The sequence below is a fragment of the Ceratotherium simum genome, chromosome 33 (assembly GCF_057802395.1).
Source record: "Ceratotherium simum simum isolate JZ-2026a chromosome 33, ASM5780239v1, whole genome shotgun sequence".
NCBI lineage: Eukaryota > Metazoa > Chordata > Mammalia > Perissodactyla > Rhinocerotidae > Ceratotherium > Ceratotherium simum.
In genome coordinates this window covers 25552800-25579529 of record NC_141932.1, presented here as the reverse complement: position 1 = coordinate 25579529, position 26730 = coordinate 25552800, and the positions used below count along the sequence as shown (strand labels likewise).

Below are 26730 nucleotides of genomic sequence, written 5' to 3'. Positions count from 1 at the left end.
GTGTATGGTGTAAGACAATGGTCTACTTTCAATCTTTGCTCGTGGCTGTCCAGTTTTCCCAACGCCATTTATTAAAGAGACTTTCCTTTCTCCATTGTATGTTCTTGGCTCCTTTGTCAAAGATTAGCTGTCTAAGGATGTGTGGGTTTACTTCTGGGCTCTCAATTCTGTCCCATTGATCTGTGTGTCTGTTTTTCTGCCAGTACCATCCCATTTTGATTATGGTAGCTTTGAGTACATTTTGAAATCAGGAAGTGTGATACTTCCAGATTAGTTCTTTTTTCTCAGGATTCCTTTGGCTATTGGGGGCCTTTTGTTGTTCCATATAAATTTTAGGATTCTTTGTTCTATTTCTGTGAAAAATGTTGTTGGGTTTTTAATTGGGATTTCATTGAATCTGTAGATTGCTTTAGGTAATATGGACATTTTAACTATGTTAATTCTTCCAATCCATGAGCATGGAATGTCTTTTCATTTCTTTGTATCTTCTTCAATTTCTTGCAACAAAGTCTCATAGTTTTCAGTGTACAGGTCTTTCACCTCCTTAGTTAAGTTTATTCCCAGGTATTTTATTCTTTTTGTTGCAATTGTAAATGGGATTGTATTCTTCATTTCTCTTTATGCTTGTTTGTTTTTAGTGTATTTAAATGCAACTGATTTTTGTATGTTGATTTTGTATCCTGCAACTTTACTGTATTGATTTATTATTTCTAATAGTTTTTTGGTGGATTCTTTAGGATTTTCTATAAATAGAATAATATCACCTGCAAATAGTGACAGTTTTACTTCTTCCTTTCCAATTTGGACACCTTTTATTTCTTTTTCTTTCTATATTGCTGTGGCTAGGACTTCAAGTACAACATTGAATAAGGGTGGTGTGAGTGAGCATCCTGTCCTTGTTCCTGTTCTTACAGGAATAGCTTTCAGGTTTTCACCATTGACCATGATGTTGGCTGTGAGTTTGCCATTTATGGCCTTTGTTTTGTTGGGTTACTTTCCTTCTATATCCACTTTATTGGGAGGGTTTTTTTTTTATCATAAATGGATGTTGAATCTTATCAAATGCTTTTTCTGCATCTATTGAGATGATCATGTGATTTTTATTCCTCATTTTGTTAATGTGGTACATCACATTGATTGATTTGCAAATGTTGGACCATCTCTGCATCCCTCTAATAAATCCCACCTGATCATGGTGTATAGTCTTTTTAATGTATTGTTGTATTCAATTTGCTAATATTTTGTTGAGGATTTTTGCATCTATGTTCATCAGTGATATTGGCCTGTAATTTTCTTTTTTCTGTGTTGTCCTTGTCTGGATTTGGTATCAGGGTAATGTTGGCCTCACAGAAAGAGTTAGGAAGCATTCCCTCCATTTAATTTTTTGGAAGAGTTTGAGAAGGATGGGTATTAAAATCTTCTTTAAATGTTTGGTAGAATTCACCAGGGAAGCCATCTCGTACTGGACTTCTGTGTTGGGGAGGTTTTTGATTACTGTTTTTATCTCCTTACTAGCGATTGGTTTATTTATATTCACTATTTCTTCTTGGTTCAGTTTTGGAAGGTTGTATAATTCTAAGAATTTATCCGTTTCTTCTAGATTATCCAATTGGTGTATAGCTTTTATAATATTCTCTTATAGTCCTTTGTATATATGTGTTATCCTTTGTAATTTCTCTTCTTTAGTTTCTGATTTTATTTATTTGAGCTTTCATTTTTTCTTAGTGAGTCTCACTAAAGGTTTGTCAATTTTGTTTATTTTTTCAAAGAACCAGCTCTTAGTTTTATTGATATTTTCTATTGTCTTTTTAATCTCTATTTCATTTATTTCTGCTCTTATTTTTATTATTTCCTTCCTTCTACTGATTTTGGACTTGGTTCTGCCTTTTTGTACTTCCCTTAGGTGTAATGGTAGATTGATTATTTGAGATTTCTTTTGTTTCTTGAGGTAGGCCTATATTGCTATAAATTTCCCTCTGAGTACCACTTTTGCTGTATCCCATAGATTTTGATATGTCATATTTTCATTTTCATTTATCTCCAGGTGTTTTTTTATTTCTCCTTTGATTTCTTCCTTGCCGCAGTAGTAGTTAGTAGCATTTTGTTTAATCTCCACTTATTTGTGACTTTTCCAGTTTTCTTGTAGTTGATTTCTAGTTTCATACTATTGTGGTCAGAAAAGATGCTTAAGGGGCCGGCCCAGTAGCTCCAGCAGTTAAGTGCATGTGCTCTGCTGCGGTGGCCCGAGGTTTTCCGGTTTGGATCCCGGGCGTGCACCGGCGCACTGCTTGGCAAGTCATGCTGTGGTGGCCTCCCATATAAAGTGGAGGAAGATGGGCACGGATGTTAGCCCAGGGCCAGTCTTCCTCAGCAAAGCAAGAGGAGGATTGGCAGACATTAGCACAGGGCTGATCTCCTCACAAAAAAAGAAAAAAGAAAAAAAGAAAAGACGCTTCATATTATTTCAATCTTCTAAAATTTATTGAGACTTATTTTGTTGCCTAATATGTGATCTATCCTGGAGAATGTTCCATGTGCATTCAAAAACAATGTGTATTCTGTAGTTTTTGGATGGAATGTTCTGTATATATCTTTTAAGTCCATCTGGTCTAATCTGTCATGAGGCTAATGTTTCCTTAGAGATCTTCCGTCTGGATGATCTATCCATTGATGTAAGTGGAGTGTTAAAGTCTCCTACTATTATTGTATTACTGTCAATTTCTCCTTTTATGTCTGTAAATATTTGCTTTATGTATTTAGGTGCTCCTATGTTGGGCTCACAGCTATTTACACGTGTTATATCCTCTTGTTGGATTGTTCCCTTTGTCATTATGTAGTGCCTTTCTTTGTCTCTTGTTACAGTTTTTGTTTTAAAATCTATTTGTGTGATATAAATATTGCTACCTCAGCTTTCTTTTCATTTCCATTTGCTTGGGATCTTTTTCCATCCTTTCACTTTCAGTTTGTGAGTGTCTTTAGGTCTGAAGTGTGTCTCTTTTATGCAGCATATATGTGGGTCTTGTTTTTTACATCCATTCAGCTACTCTGTGTCTTTTGATTGAACTATTTAGTTCATTTACATTTAAAGCAACTCTTGATAAGTATGTACTTATTGCCATTTTGTTACTTTTTTTCTGGATGTTTTTGTAGTTCTTCTCTGTTCCTTTCTTCTTCTCTTGCTCTCCTCCCTTGTGATTTGATGGTTTTCTTTAGTGTCATGTTTGGGTTCCTTTTTCTTTATTTTTTGTGTATTTATTATAGGTTTTTGGTTCATGGTCATATATAATAACATATGTAAATAGAAATCTATATTAAATTGATGGTCTCTTAGGTTCAACCTCTTACTAAAAGCCCTACACTTTTACTCTCCCACACACACATTTTATGTTTTTTATATCATATTTTACCTCTTTTATTTTTGTGTATCCATTAACTTCTTATCACAGATATAGATTATTTTAGTACTTTTGTCTTTAGACTTTCATACTAGCTTTATAGGTGTTTGATCCACTACCTTTACTGTATATTTGCCTTTACCAGTGATATTTTTTTCTTTGATAATTTTCTTATTCCTACTTGTGGCCTTTCCTTTTCCATTTAAATAAGTCCCTTTAACATTTCTTTTCAGGCTGGTTTAGTGGTGATGAACTCCTTTAGTTTTTGCTCATCTGAAAAACTCTCTTCTCTCCTTCTATTTTGATATGATAACCTTGTGGGGTAGAGTGTTCTTGGTTATAGGTTTTTTTCCTTTCAGCACTTTGAATATATCATTCCACTTCCTTCTGGCCTTTAGAGTTTCTGCTGAAAAGTGAGCTGATAGCCTTATGGGGTTTCCTTTGTAGGTAACTTGTTACTTTTCTCTTGTAGCTTTTAGGATTCTCTCTTTATCTTTGATTCTTGACATTTTAATTATAATGTGACTTGGTTTGGTATTCATCATGTTTGGTGCTCTCTACACTTCCTGTACCTGGATGTCTGTTTCCTTCTCCAGGTTAGGGAAGTCTTCAGCTATTATTTCTTCAAATAAGTTCTCTGCCCCTTTGCCTCTTTTCTCCTTCTGGGACACCTATAATGCGAATGTTAATGTGCTTGATATTGTCCCAGAGGTCCCTTAGACTGTCCTTGTTCTCTTTAATTCTTTTTTCTGTTCAGCTTGGATGATTTCCTCTACTCTTTCATCCAGATTACTGACCTGTTCTTCTGTGTCATCTGCTCTGCTGTTGATTCCCTCTAGTGAATTTTTCATTTCCATTATTGTATTCCTCAGCTCTGATTTGTTTTTTTAATACCTTCTAATTATTTTGAAGTTCTCGCTGTGTTTATTTATTCTTCTCCCTAGTTCAGTGTGCATTCTTATTACTGTTAGTTCATACTCTTTTTCAGATAGATTGTTTATCTCTGTTTCATTTAGTTCTTTTTCTGACGATTTGTCCTGTTCTTTTATTTGGAACATATTCCTTTGTCTCTTCATTTTGCCTTCTTCTCTGTGCTTATTTATATGTATTAGGTAGATCAGCTATGTCTCCTATCTTGGAAATCTGGCCTTATGTGGGAGATGTCTTATGAGGCCTAGGAGCATGCTCCCCTCTTGTCACTCATGCCAAGTGCTCCAGCAATGTCCCCTGTGTGAGCTGCATGTGCCCTTCTGTTGTGGCGGGATTGCTATTGCTGCAGGCACATGGGTAGGCTGGGCTGGCCCCCAGGACAGCTGGTTGTAAGGCCCAGCCATCTGGGGCTGCTATGGGCATGTTATTGGGTAGGGCAAGCCCCTGGCATGGTTGGCTGTGAGGTCTGGTAGCACTCAACTACTGCAGTTTTGCTGGTAAGCGAGTCAGGCCCCCAGTGTGGCTGGTTGCTAGGCCTGGGGGCACACAACTGCTACAAGCCCCCATTTGGCTGGCTGCATGGCCTTATGTGCTTGGCTGCCTTCGTGAGGCTTCTGGTGAGGCTAGTCACATGGTGTACGGCTGTTGCCAGCTTGCTTTTGGGTGGGGCAAGCCTTTGGCAAGAACTGGCTATGCAGCCCTGCAATAGGTGCACAGCAGCCTCAGGAATGCTAATGGGCAGGGCAGACCCCAGGTGCAGCAGTGCACAACCATTTCAGGTGTTGGTAGGTGGGGTGGATCCCCTGTGTGGCTGCTTGCAAGGAACAAGTCTGCTGCAGGCTCACTAGTGGGTGGGGCTGGTCCCTGGGGTGGGCTGCCTACTGCCTGGCTGCACTTGATTGCCTCATGTCCTCTAGAGGGTGGGGCAGGCCCCTGCACTAACAGGCTAGAGGATGGATTCCAATGGCACCTGCCAGCATCTGTGTCAGCCATGACCCAGCAAGGTCATAGTAATGGCTGCTACCAGTGTCTCATCCCTGGGGGTGGGGCCAGCCACCTCCTGCCTCTCCCAGGATGCACTCTGAGCTTTGTGAGTCTCTTTTGCCAACGGACTATGCACTTTTCTATCTGGTGTTTTTGTGCTACTTTCTGAGTCAAGTGAGTCTGTGCATGGGCCCTTTAAGAGCAGGTTTTTCTTTCCCTGAAGTTCTAGTTTTCTTGGGCATATCCCCTGTTGGTCAGAGAGTCAATGTATTTCATGTTTTGACAAATATCACCAATGACTCTGCAAAGAAGTATATCAGACTTCCTCTCTCACAGTAGAGTATCCCAGATCCTTGTGATGACATTGCCAGTAATACTAACATAAAATAATAATAATGATAGCAATATCTGTTACGTACTTATCATTTACATTCCAGGCCTAGTGTTAAGTACTTTTTAATTATCGCCCACGAAGTAGGTCGTTTTGTCCTGTTCATTCATTGGAATTGAAAGAGGGTGTTCTCAGATATGTTGGAGCATTAAGATCTTCTGGGGGCTTGTTTAAGCACAAATGTTGGTGCGTCGTGTCCACCCCCCCCACCCCACCCCCACCCCCGAGTATCTGATTCAGTAGGTCTGAAGTAGGGCCTGAGAACCTGTATTTGTAACAAATTCCCAAGTAGTGCTGATGTGGTCTGCAAGTTGGAAACCACTGATTAGGGAAACATTTAAAATCACTATATTAAAGCATTATCTTCATTTTTCATTGTAAATCCTGGATCGGAGAGGTGAAGCGCTCACACAAGGGTACACAGGAATGTCAGGGCATAGGTCAGACGTTAGAGGCCTTTGACGGCCAGGCATTGCCTAAAGGGCCACTGAAATCTGTGTGAGTCTCCTTTAAGAGGAAGCGAAGCCACGCCTCCTCCTTGGAACTTCAGGACTGTTTCACAGAGAACAGGAAGTGCGCTCCAGGGTTCACCAGGATGCAGTCAGAAACTACACTACCCAGAAGGCAGTGCCCGGAACGCCGGCGGCGGGCGCTGGACCAATGACGGAAAGCAAAGAGGGGCGTTTCCAGCAGCGTGGGCGGGACTGCTGGCGTCGCAGCTTAGGACGTCGTTTGGTGGCGGCTGGTGTCTTACCGGCCCCACTGGCTGGAGCGCTGCGGAGGGGCTCTTGTCTAGAAGGGTCTTCGAGACCGAGCAAAGGACAGTGAGGAGAATAGGCCCCACTTCCAGGCTTCTAGCTGAGCCGTGACCCCGCGTGTAACCGGGTTGTCCGCGAGCGCTGAGCTGAGCCTCGGCGCCAGCCCGGGCCCCGCGGCTCCTGGAGGCGGCGCTCTGGTCTCGTGTGCGTTTCACGCGGCGTAGACTGAGGGCCCGGTGACCCGGCCCAGGGCTGGCGGGAGGGTTCGTCTGAGCCCGCTGGACTGGGCTTTGTCGCCGCCTGTCGCGCTCCCGCTCCGCCCACTCGGCCCCATGGCGGCGCGAGCGCCGGTGAGTGGGGGTTCCGCAGGCCCGCGCGCGCTGGGGTCGCAGTCCGCACGCTTCCGCCCGCTGTGATGTGGGGATCCCGGGACTCAGGCTTTCTCTCCTAATGCTCTTGCGTCTGAGGTCCTGGAGGAAGGGGGTGGGGAGCGGCAGATCTAATCACTTCCGACCCAGGGTTCTGAAGCCAGGCCGGGGGTGATAAGAGGCCCTCATTTCTGCCTCTGATCTTGAGCTTGGTGCTTCGCTGCGCTTGGCCTCCATTCCCTCGGGTCTAAAACTGGAGGATTCACAATTCTTCTCTCTCAGTTGAGGGAACTGGAGACGGTGTGACGTGTGACCTTCAGTGCTCAGCACGACCCAGAGCATCACTCTGGATGCGGTTCTGCAGAGGGACTGCCCTGGTGCTGCTCTTATCTTAGGCTCCCTCCACGGGGAGTCTGGCCCTCAGACCTCCCTGCCTCAGGCCTCGACCAGCGGAAAGCTGGGAGAGGGGATGCCAGCCTCCAGAGCAGAGGTGAGGTGCGAGCACGGTTTTGGGAACTGCTGCTCCTCTAATAGGAGTAGAAGGTCCCTGGAAAGGCTGGAACACAAGATGGTCACTGGATTTAACTTTGCAGATGCCATCTGTGTGCAGATGCTATCGAGTGAAGTTGGCTTGCCACTTACAGCGGTGAATCCATTTTCCTGTTTAACACATTTACTTATACTTGAAAAGTGAATCCATTACAGTATTCGTTGATGACAATGTACAGGGATGTTATGTCTCTTGGGATGTAGACACACAACAGGCCCTAAGTTACTCTCCAGCATGTCATCCTGTTTACTCTCGTCACAGCTCTGATCACCTTCAGGACTTGTCTTATTTATTCATTTTACCTCTCCTGGCTTGCTGCCTAACTTCATTCCAGCCTCACTCCAGTGTCCCCTCAGGTCTTTCCCAGTTACCTCATCTAAAGTCTCCCCTAATTTCTGTAGTCATCTCACCATCTTTTGTTGTTTTCAGAGCCCTTAGGGCCATAGGACTCACCTTGATCATTTATTCCGTTTCTTGTCGAGGATCTTTTCCCAACCTGCGAGTGTGAGCTCCTTTGCTCTGCTCTATCCCCGGGCCTAGAACAGCGCTGGGCCTGTACCAGGTGCTCAGTAAGTGGTTGATGAATGAAGAAGTCTACCCTCTGGGGTTCCCATCACACTTAGATTTAAATGTAAAGCCCCCACCCTGGCTGGACCAGAAGGCCCTGGGTTCAAATCTTGCCCCTTCTCGTTAGACATACAACTCTGGTTGACTTTCAGCCTCAGTTTGCTGATTGTGAAATGGAGGTGATGATGGCATTTACCTCATGGGCTGTGGGACAGTTAATGAAATTCACAAACACACTGAGCACGGACATGTGCTGGGCACTGCAGTGTTTGCTTTTTTTTTTTTTTTTTTTTTCTGATTGCCTATATTTTATTTTATTTTTTTTTTTTTTTTAATTTTTTGTTTATTGCAGTAACATTGGTTTATAACATTGTAAAAATTTCAGGTGTACATCATTGTACTTCTATTTCTGCATAGATTACATCAGTGTTTGCTTTATCAACATTTTCTCTTTAATTCCCACGACAACCTGGTGAAGTGGGAACTGTTATTGTATTGATGTGGAAATGGAGGCTCAAAGAAATTAGCATGAGTTGGTTCAAAAGGCTGGGTTTAAACCCTGGGAGTCTAGCTCCAGACCTAGAGACTTCTGGTTGCTTGAACACAGTATCTAAAGCCCCCAGGTGCAGGCAGTGTGGACCAGTGAGGCTCTGCTGCTGCTGTTATCATTATTTGAATTATTATTCTCCGCCCCCGCTTTCTAACGTCCCAGAGCACTTACTGTCTGCTCCTCACAGTCCGCACAAGATTGTCATTGTCTGTGTCACTCTCCAATGGCTTCCCATATAGGAGGCTTTTCTCTCCCACACCATGGTATTCTGTCAAAGGCACCAACTGCCTCCTTCCTGAGCTCAGCACAGAGCTAGGTTCTCTGGATCTCAGTGATTCCAGCCTTAAGTCATTCTGGACTTTTGCCAGTAAACAAGCACTAGGCTCTAATCTCATCTAATAGCTGTACAGCCACCCCACCACCTCTGTTTGACTTTCCAGGCATTGGTATCATTTGAAGACGTGGCCGTGACCTTCACTGGGGAGGAATGGAGACATCTGGACCCGGCCCAGAGGACTTTATACCAGGAGGTGATGCTGGAGACTTGTGGGCTCCTCGTCTCCCTGGGTAAGGCCTCGTCTCTCTCCCATGTGGTACCCAGAGGCTCTGTCAGTACACCCTCTCTCTCTAAGCATGGCTGGTTGAGAAGGCCTCAGGAACCCACTTTCCCTTCTCCCCACAGCCTCAGCATGTTCTGATCTAACCTCCTCTTGATTAGTTTCCCTGTATCTGCATCAGGGATTGTTGTATAAGAAACATAGTTCTCAACACTTCTGCCCAAGTCTCCGGCACAAGCTGGCCTCAGTCCGATGTCCTTATTCCAGATTCCCGTAAGAAAGAAGGTGATGGGTTCAGCTTTGTTGGGTCAGATGTCCTCACAGTCCTGGTTGCAGGACCTGTGGGTAGTGGGAGGTTTTCCAGGAAGGGGATGAATCAGACAGACAGGAAGATACTTGATTTTGGTGCTGCTGGTATCTTTCTAAGCAACACAGTCTTGGCTAGAAGGCTTCCTTGGCCCCTGGTACCTGCACAGTTGTCGCTGTTGCCTGAGGCCTGTGCCTTGTGTCTCCGCTGCTATGGGAGGTAATGTTAGAGGGTGCAAAGACACTCATCAGATGGCATTGATGGCATCTGAGAAAGCTGTTTCTTTTTTCATTCTCTTTCCTGCCTCCTGACTGCTATTGAGCGAGTCTGGGCTTAGTGCTGAGTCCTTAATGCTCCCGTGGCTGTTGGCTAACTTTCCCTCCAGCAGAAAGAACAGTGAAAGGACTCACAGCCTTGAGCAAGCAGCGTGAGCTTGCTGGGACTTGATATGATTATTTTGATTTTATCATATTTTTATAGTAACCTTTCATTTCACCCAAGTGAACCAATATCTGTAAAGTACTTAGAATAGAACTGAGAACACAGCAAGTGCCACACATGTGTTTGTTATATATAATAAAGTAATAAATCCCAAGTGTTTTCCTTCCTAGACCTTCAGTGGCCAGTTTACCTGGAAATTTGTCTGAACACAAATTGAATGGAGGCCCAAAGTCTCCCTTTCCCAGATGTCCAGATGGTTACCTCTGACAGGGCTCTCCCGGCCTTGCCTCCATATAGTCTGTCCCAGGAGGTCAGTCATCAGCAGAGTAAATATAATGTATTTTATGACAGTTGTGATTAGTTGTTGAAAAGAGACTTATGGGGAACAGTATTCCAGGTGGAGGGACCAACAGGAGCCAAGTCCCTGAGGGGGCGGGGAGCTCAGTTCCTTAACAGAGACAAAGGAAGGTCTGATTCACCTTCCCACTGTCCCATCACCAAGCCAGTGCCAGGTCTATAGCAGTCATCAGGGAACATTTGCTAAGAGACAACTGGATGCTTTCTGGTTGAAGTTTCTGTGGGTCCTGGTGCCTCAATCATTGACTTGTTTCCAGAGTTTTCCTGTCTTTAAGCCTTCACATTTGGACAAAATACATTTGGCTGCATATACCAGAAAATCACCTCATACTGGTTTCTCCCTAAAAAAAATGTATTACTTCACCTAGTGAGAAGCCGTGAGGTGGTGCTGGCTCCAGGGTAGGAGGTACCAACCCAGTTCTCCCCGTTTGTGTGCTTTCTCTCCTTGGTCCAGGGCATCAGCAGCATCCTTGAAGGGGGCCACAGGATGATGCAGCAGCAAGGAGGGCAGCAGGTGCCCACACTCAGCCCTGTCTTCTCAGCCTGGATTAGGCTTTCTCTTCAGAATGGGTAGCAGGTTTTGGTCGTGGCCTATCTCAGATAGCTGTCAGTAGATGCCGTTCACCAGTTCATTTAGTCCAGTGCTTTCAGCCATCTTTGGGCACCAGAATCACCTGGGGAGCTTTAAAAACTACCACTGCTCAGTCCGTATGCCCAGAGATTCCGTTTCATTTGTTCTGTGTTTGGAACCAGACATCTCTAGGTAGTTCTGAGGCACAGGGAGGTTGAATCCTACTGACCTAGATTAATTAGGGAACACCTGGCAGGAGAAGCCCCCCTTTTTGGGGTTTCCCGGTGGTTTGTTAAAAGTGTATACTCCTGTATATTTGGGACTTCTCTTTTAGCCCCACCTGTACACCCAGCCTCATTTATTTCTCCATGCACAGGGCATCCTGTTCCCAAACCAGAGCTGATCTACCTGCTGGAACAGGGGCAAGAACTATGGCCAGTGAAGAAAGTCCTCTCTGAAAGCACCTATCCAGGTAGGTGGCTGAGAGTCTGGCAGGTGGCATCATGGCCGCTGGCAGACTACCAGGGGATCACTGTGTCTGCAGTTCCACAGGCAGCTTCTTTTTGTGGCCTTCCTGGGTTCCAGATATCACCATCTCCCTGCCACTGATATCTCAGCATATGACCTACTCCATGTTGGAAATGAAGCCTATACCCTTGTTTCCCTTACGCTTCACCCTTACTGACTTATCCCTGAAGCTGCCTTCTCACCTCTGCAGAAGAGTTCTCATCTCCAGCCATGGCTGATTCCCCCAGCAGAGTCCAGATCACACCTTCACCTGCCTGCTCAGGTGTATTAGTTATCTATCGCTGTGTGGCAATGTTACCACAAACATAGCAGCTTAAAATATCACTCATTTACTGTCTCTCATCTGTGGATCCCAAGTCCAGGCACAGCTTAGCTGGGTCATCTGCAAAGCCACAATCATAGGCAGCTCACAACATGTCAGCTTACTTCTGAAGAAGTCCCTCCATCAAAAGGGATGCTCTACACGTATACTTTATCTCTTACATTTCATCACCTTTGCCATATTCTATTCTTTAGAAGCAAATTGAGGTCCTGACAGCATTCAGGCAGAGGGGATCATAAAAGGGTGTGAAGCCCATGAGGCAGGGATTATGGGAATCCATACGTAAGTCTGTTTACTGCATCAGGGGACATGCTTCTTTACTTATTTCCTACCTCTTCTATATCTTCATCTTCTCTCTACTCAACATAAAAACATGTGAAGTTTCTGACACTGGGGGCAAACAAAACAAAAAAAGCCCTTGGCTCTCCAATAGTATCTAAATGTTGTTGACTCCATTTCACTTGAACAACCAAGCTTCTGGGAGAGTTTTCTCATTCTTAGAAGAGACATCTACACAGGACTCCCCTTTACTACTTCTTACTGTTTTCTTTAATTTTTGTCCTGAGGTGTAATTTATACATGGTGAATGTGCAGATCTTAAAGGTTCATCTTTATGAAATTTTACATATATATATACACCAGAGTTTCCACCACACAGGTTAAGAAATACAGTATTTCCAGCACCTCACAGGCTTCTTGTGCTCCCTCCTTGTTAATATCCCCTTCTACAAAAGGACTATCACCATAGATGAGTTTTGGAGGCCTATAAATGACACTCCACAATGCATAATACTGTCTTGTCTGTCTTCTTTTGATAATTGTTATGCCTCTGAGATTTGTTCATGTGGTTGCATATATTTGGAATTAATTTCTTACTGTGCAGTAATATCTCAATGAATGTATAGATGACACATACCCACTTTCCTGTTGATGGACATTTGGCTTGGTCTCCATTTTCTGAATATTACAAAGAATGCTGCTATGAATGTTCTTGGTTATATTTTTTGTTGGATATAAGCACACATTTCTGTTGGGAATATACAAATGAGGGGATTGGCTGGATCATGGTATAGGTATATGATTAGCTTTAATAGAAATAGCCAGTTTCAAAGTGACTGCACCATTTCAGATTCCCACCAGCCATGTGTAAGAGTCCTCATTGCTCCATATAGTAGTGAGCACGTGGTATCTTCCCCTTTACTCTTGAGGCCCAATAGTGGTATTTCTCAGCACCACAGTACTGAAAATATTCTTACTCAGGTTACTGTTGATGCTCTAATTGGCAAATGCAGTTATAATGATAATAGATAGTGGTCTACAATTTACTGAAGGTTTGCCATGCACCGTGCTGATTGATTTACATGCTTTTTCTTGTATAACATGGTTATGGACTGAGTGTGTCCTCCCAGAATTCAAATGTTGAAGCGCTAACTCCCAGCGTGATAATATTAGGAGATGGGGCCTTTGGGAGATGACTGGGTTTAGATGAGGTCATGAAGGTAGAGCCCCCATGATGCAATTAGTTTCCTTATAAGACAAAGAGAGACCAAGGCCTTTCCTAGGTGTGTGTGGTGCTGGGGGTAGTGGAGAGGAGATGGAGAGCTCTCTGGTGTCTCTTCTTATGAGGACACTAATCCTATCAGATCAGGGCTCTACCCTTATGACTTCATTTAACCTTAATTACTTCTGTGAAGGCCCTGTCTCCAAATACACATTGGAGGTTAGGGCTTCAACACATGAATTTTGGGGGAACACAAACATTCAGTTCATAACAAAATTTGTTTTTTGGATAAATATAGGGCTATTCAGATATTCTGTTTTTTCTTGTGTCAGTTTTGCTAATTTGAGTCTTTTGAGGAATTTGTCCATTTCATCTAATTATTCTATCCATTACTTTTAAAGATTATTTCATCTTAAAAAAAAAAGATTGTTTCATCTTAAAGTGGTAAATTTTATATTATTATATATTATATATATTTATATAAATATAAATGGTATATTTTACCACAATAAAAAAATGCTAAAAATAAATTTAACATATGTACATATCATTTTTGCCATTAAAAACTGACATTCTCGAAAAATTTTTTAAATTGTTTCATTGTACTAATGTTTGAGTATATTTTGCCTTTTTATTTGAACATTATAAAAAGTATATCATAGTTTATATTGTCTTATGGGATTTGTACTTTTTATTCAACAGTATATCACCAAGACTCATGATGCCTCTAGCTATAGTTCACTCATTGTTTTCCTCTGTAGTCATTTGCATGAATATAACACATTGTATTTATCCATTTTCGTGGGCATTTCTTGTTTCCAGTTTTTTGTGCCCACAAAGAGCGCTGCCATGAAAATTCACATACATTGTGTCCTCATGCACACGTGTAGGAATTTCTCTTAGTTCTGTTCCTAGGATTGGAATTTTTGAATTATAAGGTACGCAAAAGGAGAACTTCACTAGGTGATGCTCTTGTTTTCTAAAATGGTTATTTATGCTCATTTACACTTCCCCTGCATTGTATGAACGATTCCATGGATCCACATCCTCTCCAACACTTGATATTGTCAGGTTCTTAAGTTTGTTCAATCAGGTGAGTATAGAGAGGAATCTCATTGTGGTCTTAATTTACCCTTTCCTCATATCCAAGAAAGTTGAGCACTTCTTCATATGTTGATGGGCTAACATATATTTTCTGAGTAATGTCACTTCATAATAACATGCTCAGTTTTTATTTTGGGTGTGTAGTGTTGAAATTCCCAGCTGTAATTGTGGTTATGTCTATTTTTCCTTTCAACTCAGTTTTTGGTTTGTATATTTTGAGGCTCTGATATTTGGTGCATACAGATTTAGGATTGTTATGTCTTCCTGATGGGTTGATCTTTTTATCATTATATAATATCCCTCTTTGTCTCATTTTCTTTGCTGTGTAGTCTATGTTATCTGATATTAATATAGCCACCTTTGTTTGCCTTTTTAAAAATTATATGTAGTTTAGTCAAATTTGACTAGTCTTGTCTTTTATAATTAGTGCTTTGATATCTTGTTTATGAAATCTTTATCATTCCCAAGATCTCAAAGATATTCATTTTTACTATTTACTAAAAGTTTTTAATGTTTAGCTTCTGACAGTTAAGTCTTAATCAATCTGGAGTTAATTTTTTGTATGGTGTGAGGTAGGAATGGAATTTCATTTTCCCCCATATGGCAAATGATTTTACTAGACTCATTTATTGAATAGTCCCTTCTTTTCCCACTGGCCTCGCTGCTCCTTCTGTCGTATGTTAAAGTTTCATATATACATTTCTGAGCTCTCAATTCTGTTTTTTCCTTTTACATTTTGACAGTTTATCTTATATCTGTGCCTATAAGACACTGCCTTGATGTATATAATTCATCACAATCTTAACTCCTCAAAAGGCAAGTCCCTCTGCTTTATCCTTCTCCAGAGATATCCTGATCTCTTTGTTCTTTTCTATAAATTCCACAGTCAGCTTGTCAGTATCCATAAAAAACTCTATTAGGATTTTATCTGAAGTTGTATTGAATTTATAGATGAATTTGAAGAGAATTGACAACTTATATTATTAATCTCTCTTTTGATATAGATCTTCATTAATGTGATGTTTTATAATTTCTTCATCTAGATGTTAATATTTTGTGTCTGTTCACCTAGTCTTTACTCAGACATAGTAGACTCAATATGTCCGCCCAGTTGCTTCTCACCTTCGCCCACTTGCACATAGTTCAGAATCCTGAGACTTTGTTTTTCCTGTGTCCCTACCTGACTCTTCCTCCTCATCTCCACCATCCTCTCATCCTTTTCACTTTGCCTTCTCTCAAGACTCTCAACCTTTGTACTTTCTGTCATCTGCTGCAATCTCTCTCCTAATTCCTGTCAGGAATTCCTACTCTCCTTTGGAAATAAGCTCACATAGCCTCTTCAGGTGGTCTCCACTGACCTCTTTCTGTCTCCTATCTGGGCCAAGTTAGGTGCACCTTCCCTGTGCTGTCACAGCACCATGAGATGCTAGAGCACAGTCATTACACACAGTGTAATCATTACTCTGCCCACCATCCCCCATTCTGGAGAGTGAGGGGGAGTCTCCACTCCAGATTCTCTATCCCCTGCCCCAGCTTTTCCTCCTGGGTTACCTTTTAAAGATGTCAAGAGTCCAAGGATTAGTAAAGAAAGGAGTTGTGAACCTGGGTTTTAAGAGATATAAAAATACCATAGGCATTAGAGGTGTTACTTTCATCTTCATTCTTCCACTAAAGTGGTAATTTTGTTTATTCTGCGTTGACATCACTAATAGACACCCTTTCTGTATTGGATTTCCTCAGGTGAAAAAACAAAACCCAAGACCACAGAGCTAACTGCTTCTCAGCAGGCCTTCACTGAGGAAGCACCTTTTGAGGAACGCGTGACACAGGCAGCCTCAAGAGAGTCCAGGTTGGGGCAAGCGAGAGATCAGGAAAAGCTATCAGAAATGCAGGAAGGGAACTTGAGGCCAGGAACAGACCCTGACAAGGAGACATGCCCTAGGAAGTTGAGCCATAAACCTGACGATTCGGAAACAGATGATAGTCTGTGTTTAAGGGTTTTACAAGAGCGAGTCACTACACAAGATGCTCTGCATGAACATGATTCACAAGGACCAGGAAAAGACCCTGTGATTGATGCAAGAAATAACCTCTACAAATGCAAGGAATGTGGAAAAGGGTTTAGCAAGAATTGGGCCCTTGTTCGGCATCAACAGATTCATGCTGGAGTGAAGCCCTATGAATGCAGTGAATGTGGGAAGGCCTGTCGTTATATGGCAGACTTCATTCGACATATGAGGTTTCATACTGGGGAAAAACCATACAAGTGTATCGAGTGTGGGAAGGCCTTCAAACGCAGGTCTCACCTCACAGAGCACCAGCGTGTTCACACTGGAGATAAGCCCTATGAGTGCAAAGAATGTGGTAAAGCTTTCACCCACCGCTCTTCTTTTATCCAGCATAATATGACCCACACTAGAGAAAAGCCCTTTTTGTGCAAAGAATGTGGGAAAGCTTTTTACTACAGCTCTTCGTTCGCTCAACACATGAGGATTCACACTGGAAAGAAACTCTACGAGTGCAGTGAATGTGGAAAGGCCTTTACTCACCGCTCCACTTTTATCCAGCACAATATGACCCACACAGGAGAAAAACCATTTTTGTGCAAAGAATGTGGAAAAGCTTTTTGCCTCAACTCGTCCTTCACTCAGCACATGAGGATTCACACTGGAGAAAAACCCTATGAGTGCAGTGAGTGTGGAAAGGCTTTTACTCACCGCTCCACTTTTATCCGGCATAAGAGGACCCACACTGGGGAGAAGCCCTTTGAGTGCAAAGAATGTGGGAAAGCCTTTTGTGACAGCTCTTCCTTAATTCAACACGTGAGGATTCACACTGGCGAGAGGCCCTATGAGTGCAGCAAATGTGGAAAGGCCTTTACACACCACTCTGTTTTTATCCGACATAACAGGACCCACAGTGGAGAAAAACCCTTGGAATGTAAAGAATGTGCAAAAGCCTTTTACTACAGCTCTTCCTTTACTCGACACATGAGGATTCACACTGGAGAGAAGCCGTATGTATGCAGAGAATGTGGAAAGGCCTTTACCCAACCTGCAAATTTTGTTCGGCATAATAGGATCCACACGGGAGAAAAACCCTATGAGTGCAAAGAATGTGAGAAGGCTTTTTGTGACAACTTTGCCTTAACTCAGCACATGAGAACTCACACTGGAGAGAAACCCTTTGAATGTGGTGAATGTGGAAAGGCCTTCAGCCACAGTTCATCCTTCACTCACCATCGAAAGATTCATACCAGAGTTTAAAAGATGTAGGAAGGCCTTTTGCAAGTGTGTCCACTTCAGTTTTAGTGAACTCTTACTGGTGAAATACCTTTCCTTTTGAATATAAGTATTCAAGAAAATCTTTTGGCTAGAGAAATACCTTACTCAGTATCTGATAATTCATACTGAAGAGAAACATCATAATCGTCATCCCTGTGAAAGGTTTTTGTGGCAGGTCATCTAAAGGGTCATTAGAAATTGACCCAGCCTAAAGCCTTACATTACACCTGAGAATCATCCAGGAGAGAGACCCAGTGGTTATCATGCATTTAGGAAAAATGTCAACAACAATTCTTCCCATGTTTATACCAGAAATTCATCTCAAGGGTATTTTAAAAGAACAAGGAGAAGTAGAGGAGATGTATAAGAGAAAGGAAAAAGAAATGCATATATGGCTTCTTTTTAATTTCCCTGCCAAGCTTATGACAGTTTGTCATTGCAGGGAGAGGTGTTGGGGTTATGAGAGATAAAAAGGCCTCGTCCCCTTTATGTATTTTTTATACATCCATAGCCAGGAGGCTTGGACCATCGAAGGCAGCTCTTCCAACATTTATTAAAAGTATTCTTTATTCCAAAACATTGTCATGTCTGCCCTTGAGAAGCATAAGTCTTTGTGAGAAATATAAAGGCCTGAGTTATGAAATACTTATTACAAATACACACACATGCATATATATGTGCAGTTAATTCTTGTTATTGATGGTAGTTATAGTCTGTAAATTCACCACAAACACTGAATTAGTGAATACTGAACCCCTGCTCCTAGGGAAAATACAGGTTTGGGTTCCTCTGAGCCTCTTCACAATATTTTCATCAACCAATCAATACATAACCTTTTATGGAATGTTTTTTTCTGTTTAAAGACACCTTCTTTAATATATGTTCCTTATAAATTAATGCAGTATCGTTATAATAAAAATATTTCAATTACATCATCTTTATGTATTCTATTGTTATTGTACTGCTTTAACTTTCACTCAGTGGTATACACATACAAATGATACATATATGCAGTACTCATACAATAAACACAGTAAATGCTGTACAGTAAAAGTCCTAGAAAAACATTAAAGATTAACTCAAATCAATTAACTAAAACTCCAATTTTGATAGAGCTGCAGGATGTGTGATGGGGCAGTGTGCTGTGTGGATAAACCTCTTGACATTGGCTTGCCCCAAGAAAACTGAGGGAGAGGTTGATGGAACTTATTCTATAGAAGAGGAAGATGTTGAGAAGGGTGGCATGTCAACATCTGGCAGTCCTACCTCAGGAGTTTGACTCTTGCCACTTGTTGATGGCATCAGCACTTTTCCCTCCTGAACTGGCCTGAAAAATTGCATCAGCCTTGTCTGCTTGGCTTTTCGCCTCACATCTTTAATTGTCTCAGCATAAGGAGTGAACACAAGTAGAGGTTAGCTGCTTAAATTTGAGGCTGCATTCAAGCATAGGGTCACATTCTTTCACGTCATTGAAAATTTTTCCAAGACAGAATTTCATTCTGATATTTTGGCTGCTCTGAGAGGGACAATTCTTAGAGTCTTAGACTGATTTTCAGCACCATCGTCATCACTGACTCAACGCCTTATTTTGCCATCTCTTCCAGATGTTTGTTGGTGGATTCCACTGCCTTCTCTGCCAAAATTTTTTCCATGTCTTCTATCATGTTGTTGAAGCCTTTCCCACTAACTCACCCTGTGATATGCATGATGTTTGACACTGTCCTTTATATTTTCTAACACCTTCAAAGCTTTTGAAATGTTTCAGGCAGTCTGGCCAAACATTTTTCCAACAGTTATTGACAGTAGTCTGGTACTATGCCAGGCGGTGACAACACAATAACAGTGCGTATAGTGACTGACTTCCAGTAGTCCATCTTGGTGGTTTCCTTGTTGGTGTTGAGAGCTTTGCTATAAAGCTCCTTCATGGTGTGCACTGTGAAAGCTTTTATTATGCCCTGACTGAAATGCTGGATGACAGATGTAGTCTAGGTTGGGATGGGCATTTTCAAGTTCTGTATGGCAATAAACTGGAACGTTATCCAAAATTAATAAGACCTTGGTGGCAGGGTTTTTGCCCTGGAGTAGCATTCAACTTCTTGGATGAGCAGAATATTTCTGACATCGCTCAAATTTTTTTATTCCACCTACTATGGACTGACATATGGTTCAGGTTTTTCCTTGTAAGTTCCTATGGATTTGGGGCTCTGTACACCACTAGGGACTTGCATTTAAAGTTGTCCTGGGCATTGATACACAATAGCAAGGCAGCATGATATTTGAAAAATCTAAATCTGGGGCTTTGGAGACCATTTGCATTATAAAAGTTCATTTGCCAACAGCCTTACCAGTCTCATCAGCATTGAGACCTCCTCTTCCACATGACACTTTTCCTGTATAACACTCAGAAGGTATTTTAAAATTATTCCACAGTCCCCAGTCTGCAGAACCTGCCTTGCCTACAAGGCAAGCATTTTTCATGCTCTATTGCCTTTTGAAATGTACAAGCCAGCTAGCACTAACTGATCAAAGTGTAACGTTTTCCTGACCTGGGTAACATGACTGTAAATTTTGGCTTTTAGCCTCACAACAATGGTGTCTGTCTCTTGTGCTTTTTTTAATCAGTCTTCATCTCGTGAGTCCACAACTTTAGCCATTTTTCCATCTTTTTCATAGCTTCATCACACACTATAGATGCATTAACACTTTCTGAAATGGCCTCATGCAGACCAGTGAATTTCCTCTTTCTACTTTTGAATTTGCCATATTGTTGATTTATTAATGTTGAACTCACAGCCAACAGCAGTATAATGCATGACTGAATGAAGCCTATCTAACACATATATTTTCTCTAAGGCACATCACAGCCTTCTTGCACTTATGAACACCAGACAGCACTTCAGCACTGTGCTTGGGGGCCATTTTCAGCAGCAAAATCACCCCTAATAAAAATGCAAAAAATGTGGCACTAAATAGATCATGAAAAGGACACTGACTAGTATGAGAACTGAAAATGGAAGGCAGAGTGACACTTTGACCTCAGCTGTAACATGCATGTTGGGAGACTTTTTAACACTCCACATGTCTGCAAATGACTGAAAATGCTGCAGGTATTGATTTGGGGGTTACAAATAAATTTTAGTGAATAGGTGGATTTGCAAATAATGAGGATTGCTTATTAAAGATATAGCTATATAGTGTATATAACATAGTATACATATGTATGTATATATGTATGTATGTAGTATAGTATAGTTTTGTACTCAGTGGTAAGGCGTTGCCTCTTGAAGACCCTGTCTTCCCTCAGGATGGCCATCTGTGCTGTAGCTGTGGCAGTACCTGTAGCTGAACCTGGTGGCTAAGAGCCTAGATTCTGGTGATGGGTTGGGACTTCAGACATCCAATGTTTACATAACCATGTAACAATAAACACAAGGGTGACCTGGCCATGTCACTTTTCCCTGGGCCTCAGTGTTCTTATTTGTAATTGGAAGGTGCCCATTAAAATTGAAAACACAGGAATGTGAACCAGCAGTAAGCCAGGTGATATTCAGACCTAGGAAACATGCAGGATCCCTAGCTAGGTTCAAAGGTGGGGAATGGAAGTCCAGAAAAAGAGAACTGCATATCCAAGACCCTGAGGCTGGCAAGGGCTTAGTCTGTTGGAGGAACCAGGTCAAGGCTAGTGTGGCTTGACAGGGAGAATAGCAATTGACAACTGGATGGAGTCAGGTAGCAGGGCCAGATGCACAGATAAGGCACCATAAAAATTTGTATTTAATTCTAATTGTTCTGTGAAACCATAGGATGATTTCAGCAGACACACAAAAGATTTTCTTCTATTTTTTAAAAATTTTATAGTTGAGTGTGTTACATTTTGGTTAGAATTTCTCAGCCTTCTAAAGCTGAGATCATTAATTTGAGATCTTTTTTCTTTGCTGATAAAGGCTTTTAGTTCTATTACATTTCACCCAAAATACTGGTTGGGTAGCATTCCATAAATTTTGACATTATGTTTTAATTTTCAATCATTTCTAATAATTTTGAATTTCCCCTTTGATTTCTTCTTTGGTCTATAAAATTTAACTTAATTTGATTGTGGTTTGAGTACATACTTTATATGACAAAAAATCCTTGTTTGTTTATTGAGATTTATTTTATGACCTAGAATGTGGTCTATCTTGGTAAATGTTCCATTTACCTGAAAATAATGTGTATTCTGCTCTTGTTGAGTGTTTTATAAATGTGAAGTTGGTCAAGTTGTCCAGAGTGTTGTTCATGACTTCTATGTTCTGATTTTCTACCTGTTCTATTAATTATGTAATGGCTTTAAAAACTCCTACTATAAAGGTACATTTGTTTCTTCTTGTATATCATTTTTTCATGCATTTTTAAAACGCTTTCATTAGGTACATAAATGTCTTTGCCTGTAGTCAACTGTGATGTTAATACAGAACCTCTAGTGCTTTTTTGCTTATTGTTACAATGGTTTATTGCTATTTGTCCTTTGACTTGTAAACTATTTGTGCCTTTATATTTGAAGTGGTTTTCTTATAGGCAGCATATTATTGGGTCTTACTTTTTTATCTACTCTGAAAATCTCTGCCTTTTAATTAGAACATTTAAACCATTCACAGTTAATTTGATTATCCATACTGTTGGGTTTCAATTAACCATCTTGCAATTGGTTTTCTCTTTATTCTATCTGTTCTTTATTTTCTTTTCCCTCCTTTTCTGCCTTTGGGTTACTTTTTATGATTCCATTTAATCTCCTTTAATTGATTTACTAGCTTTTTTGATTAGTGATTGATTTGGAGTTTATAATATACATCAGAAGCTAGCAAACTTTTTCTCTAATGGGCCAAATAATAAATATTTTAGGGGGCCAGCCCTGTGGCTTAGCAGTTAAGTGCACGTGCTCCACTACTGGTGGCCTGAGTTCGTATCCCAGGCATGCACCAACGCACCACTTCTCCAGCCATGCTGAGGCCGTGTCCCACATATAGCAACTAGAAGGATGTGCAGCTATGACATACAACTATCTGCTGGGGCTTTGGGGAAAAAAAGGAGGAGGATTAGCAATAGATGTTAGCTCAGAGCAGGTCTTCCTCAGCAAAAAGAGGAGGATTGGCATGGATGTTAGCTCAGGGCTGATCTTCCTCACTAACTAACTAAATAAATAAATAATTTTAGGCCAAGAGGCAAAATCAAGGATATTAAGTCAGTACATATATAACAATTGAGCAAACAAATTTCCACGCATTTTTAATTCTTAAAATTCAAAATAAAATCATTATTGAGTATATATTTTTTGCAATATAGGTATACCAATGCAATGAATAGAATTATTCTGGGGGGAGCTAAGATTTCACTTAACTAGAGGTGAAACTTAGTGTTTCTTATCAAACTAGATTACTAATGTTCATCTATTAATGCTCATCTGTGATGAGATTTTACCTATTTCACTTTTTTTTTTTAAATTACAATGAATTTTAATGAAATGCAATATGCTATTTCATCTTTTAAACTTTCTTGGCACAGGTTGGTATACTATCCAATACTGGCACAATCCATGAGCATTTGATTTAAATAGAGCATATTTATCACTTGGCTGGCATTTATAGCATTCCATTAGATTCTTCTTTTGATATTTGTCTTTTTGCATGTAATCACATGCAGATTAATCACTTCCAATTAAGGTGATTTCCTAACAGTGGAAATGCCTCAGTGGCACAATTAAATGGGTTTTTTTTTTTTTAATTTTTTTTTGTGAGGAAGATCAGCCCTGTGCTAACATCTGCCAATCCTCCTCTTTTTTTGCTGAGGAAGACTGGCCCTGGGCTAACATCCATGCCCATCTTCCTCCACTTTATATGGGACACCGCCACAGCATGGCTTGCCAAGCAGTGCGTCAGTGCATGCCCGGGATCCGAACCGGTGAACCCTGGGCCACCGCAGCAGAGCGCACACACTTAACCACTTGCACCACTGGGCCAGCCCCATAAATGGGTTTTTTAATAAGGAAATTTCCTTTACACTTGCATCAAGGTCTGATTGTAGTTTGAGCTTGGGAAATGTATCAAATGCAAATGTGTGATCAATGAAGCTCTCACTTGTTAACGAAAGCTGCTTGATGTTATTGTGATTGAAAAAAGGTTAATTTTTGATGAAAAGACTTTACTGCAGTTTAACTTTTGCATATAAGTGCTGATTTGCCTTGTAATTTTAGTTTGAATTCATTAGGAAACATCAAGTCTGAAGCAAAAGCTAATTTCCAAATGTACTCAGTGTTCAATAATAGTGGTTGAAAGTACTTTTTCTCGTTCAGAAAAATTTTGTTCTTGCCACTAAGTTTTAAAAAATCATAATAAACTGCCACTACTAAGCTACTAAGCAAATGAACTGCTGCATGAGGGAGCAACTCAAGATATTCAGTTCCTATTTCTGCTAAAATTCATGGAACTGATAATAGTTAAGTCTATATGAATGAATAGACCATTGACATCATAGATTCAAATATTCTCCACAAAGTACCTGCCGTGAGAAGATAATCCATTGTAAATTTTCAAATTTTTCTGACCGCTGATTTTGTGAATATTGAGGAGTTCTTAATCTGGTGATACTGATTTATTCTTTTTATCACAGCTATAGTGTCCTTGCACACTGAGCACAATAACTCATCTCATTCAATAACAAAATAACACACATTCTGCTGAGCCTTAAAACAGTCATATTTGAAGTCCACTTTTCTCTTCTTATTTTGACATGATGGATGTACACTAGTAACAAAAATTAAAATGCCAAGGTATGGAGATATGCATGTCACTCAACACATTTTTAACTTATAACTGCATCACTGCAGTTGTGCCCATGCAGCATTGTGACACAACGAGAGTACCACATCGTCTGTTTCATAACTACTCAGCTCTGTGACTGCAGTACCTGAGTAGCCAGAGACAATATATAAATGAGAGTGTGACTATATTCTACTAAGACATTTTTTATGGAAACAAATTTGAATTTCAAATAAGTTTCATGCATCATGAAATGTTATTTCTCTTTATTTTTTCTAAGCATTTAAAATGTAAAAACTGGGCCAGCCCCGTGGCTTAGCACTTACGCATGCGCACTCCGCCACTGGCGGCCCGGGTTCAGATCCCGGGCGCGCACCAACACACTGCTGCTCCGGCCATGCTGAGGCCGCATCCCATATACAGCAACTAGAAGGATGTGCAACTATGACATACAACTATCTACTGGGGCTTTGGGGAAAAAAAAGGAGGATTGGCAATAGATGTTAGCTCAGAGCCGGTCTTCCTCAGCAAAAAGAGGAGGATTAGCATGGATGTTATCTCAGGGCTGATCTTCCTCACAAAAAAAAAAAAAGTAAAAACCATTCTAAGCTCATGCGCCATATAAAATCAGATGGTGGACAAGGTTTGGCACCGGAGCTATAGTTTGCTGACCCCTGATAAATATCTTTAACTTACTACAGTCTACTCTCAGTGATATTAAACTATGTCACATAGAGCATAAGAACTTCACAAACTTTCTGTTTATTGCCACCCATTCTCTGTGCCATTATTGTTGAACATTTTACTTCTCTCTGTCACACACCCAACAGCAAATGGTTATTATCTTTAAACAGCTGATTATCTTTTTGTTTTTTTATTTTTTTTATTTATTTATTTTTCCCCCCAAAGCCCCAGTAGATAGTTGTATGCCATAGCTGCACATCCCTCTAGCTGCTGCATGCGGGACGCGGCCTCAGCATGGCCGGAGAAGCGGTGCATTGGTGTGTGCCCGGGATCCGAACCTGGGCCACCAGCAGTGGAGCGCATGCACCCAACCGCTAAGCCACAGGGCCGGCCCACTGATTATCTTTTAAAGAGAGTTAATTACTAGAAACAAAATATTTTTACCCACATAGTCACTGTGTTTGGTGCTCATTCTTTTGGTTTTCCTTTGGCATTTCAAGTATTTTTCTGGAAGGAAAATCATATTTTCTTTCTTTTTTTTTGTGAGGAAGATCAGCACTAAGCTAACATCTGTCACCAGTCCTCCTTTTTTGCTGAGGAAGATTGGCCCTAACATTCATGCCAATCTTCCTCTACTTTATATGGGATGCCGCCACAGCATGGCTTGACAAGCAGTGCATCGGTGCGCACCTGGGATCCAAACCCCAGGCCACCGTAGTGGAAGGCACGCACTTAACCGCTATGCCACCAGGCCGGCCCGAAAATCATCTTTTCTGTAGTAAAAGTCTGCTGGCACTGAATTTTTTTGTCTTTGTATATCTGAAATTGTCTTCATTTCACCTTTGTTTTTGAAATATATTTTCCAGTTTATTTCTTATAATAAAGATGTCGTACTATTTTCTGGCTTGTGTTTTTGCCAACAAGAAATCTCCTGTGATCATTATCTTGTTTCCCACTTACATAAAATATCTCACCTCCCTCCCCAGTTGCATTTAAGATTTTCTATTTATCACTGGATATTAAGCAATCTGATTACGATGTTCCTTGGTGAAATTTTCTTGTGCTTGGCGTTCATTAAACTTCTTCGTTGTATAGGTTTATAGTATCCAACAATTTGGAAATATTTCAGGCATTATTTATTCTAATGGTTTTCTGTTCCTCTACCTCTCTTTCAGGACCTTCGATTATATGTGCAGTGGTCCCTTTGAGGTTGTCTCACAGCTCACTGATGTTTTATTATTTTCTTTTTTAGTTTTTTCTCTCCGTTTCATTTTGAATAGTTTCTACTGCTACATCTTCCAGTTTCCTAATCTTTTCTTCTGCAATGTCCACTCCGCTTTTAGTCTCGCCTGGTGTATTTCATATCATAATTTATAGTTTTTCTCTCTTATGGTTAGATTAGGGTCTTATGTCTTTCGGGTTTCTACTTAACAAGCACAGTTTTCCTTCTATTTTCTTGGACATATGGAATACATTTTTCTGTTTTAATGTCTTCTATTTTTTTTGAAGAAGAAGAAGATTTGACCTGAGCTAACATCAGTTGCCAGTCTTCCTCTATTTTGTGTGTGGGTCACTGCCACAGCATGGCCACTGATGAGAGGTGTAGGTCCACGCCCAGGAGCCAAACCCAGGCCACCGAAGCAGAGCATGCTGAACTTAACCAATAGGTCACGGGGCCATCCCCTCAATTTGCTAATATTTTGTTGAGGATTTTTGCTTCTATATTTATAATGGATATTGGTCTGTAATTTTCTTTTCCTGCGAGGCCTTACCTGGTTTTGGTATCACAC

At 41.0% G+C, this 26730-nt stretch overlaps 1 protein-coding gene across 2 annotated transcripts; it reads left to right on the top strand.

Annotated features, from left to right (window-relative positions):
* Window positions 1–6410: 6410 nt before the first annotated feature.
* On the top strand, window positions 6411–18395 carry ZNF599 (zinc finger protein 599). Of its 2 annotated transcripts, none has more exons than XM_087422115.1 (4): window positions 6411–6808; window positions 8934–9060; window positions 11103–11198; window positions 15922–18395. In XM_087422115.1, exons 1-4 carry the CDS (start codon window positions 6791–6793, stop codon window positions 17445–17447), a joined length of 1767 nt encoding a protein of 588 aa, XP_087278241.1. In that variant the 5' UTR covers window positions 6411–6790; the 3' UTR covers window positions 17448–18395. The 2 variants fall into 2 exon arrangements, with proteins under 2 accessions (XP_087278241.1, XP_014650261.2); XM_014794775.2 differs by lacking the exon at window positions 6411–6808 and adding an exon at window positions 6827–7316.
* The last annotated feature ends 8335 nt before the right edge of the window (window positions 18396–26730 follow it).

What these genes read in the sequence shown, in the direction of transcription:
- ZNF599 (XM_014794775.2), top strand. Translation starts at nt 7,296, where the DNA reads ATGCCAGCCTCCAGAGCAGAG. An exon ending in TGGGCTCCTCGTCTCCCTGG is followed by an intron (nt 9,061 to 11,102) that starts GTAAGGCCTCGT and finishes CTCCATGCACAG; the next exon opens with GGCATCCTGTTCCCAAACCA. An exon ending in CTCTGAAAGCACCTATCCAG is followed by an intron (nt 11,199 to 15,921) that starts GTAGGTGGCTGA and finishes GGATTTCCTCAG; the next exon opens with GTGAAAAAACAAAACCCAAG.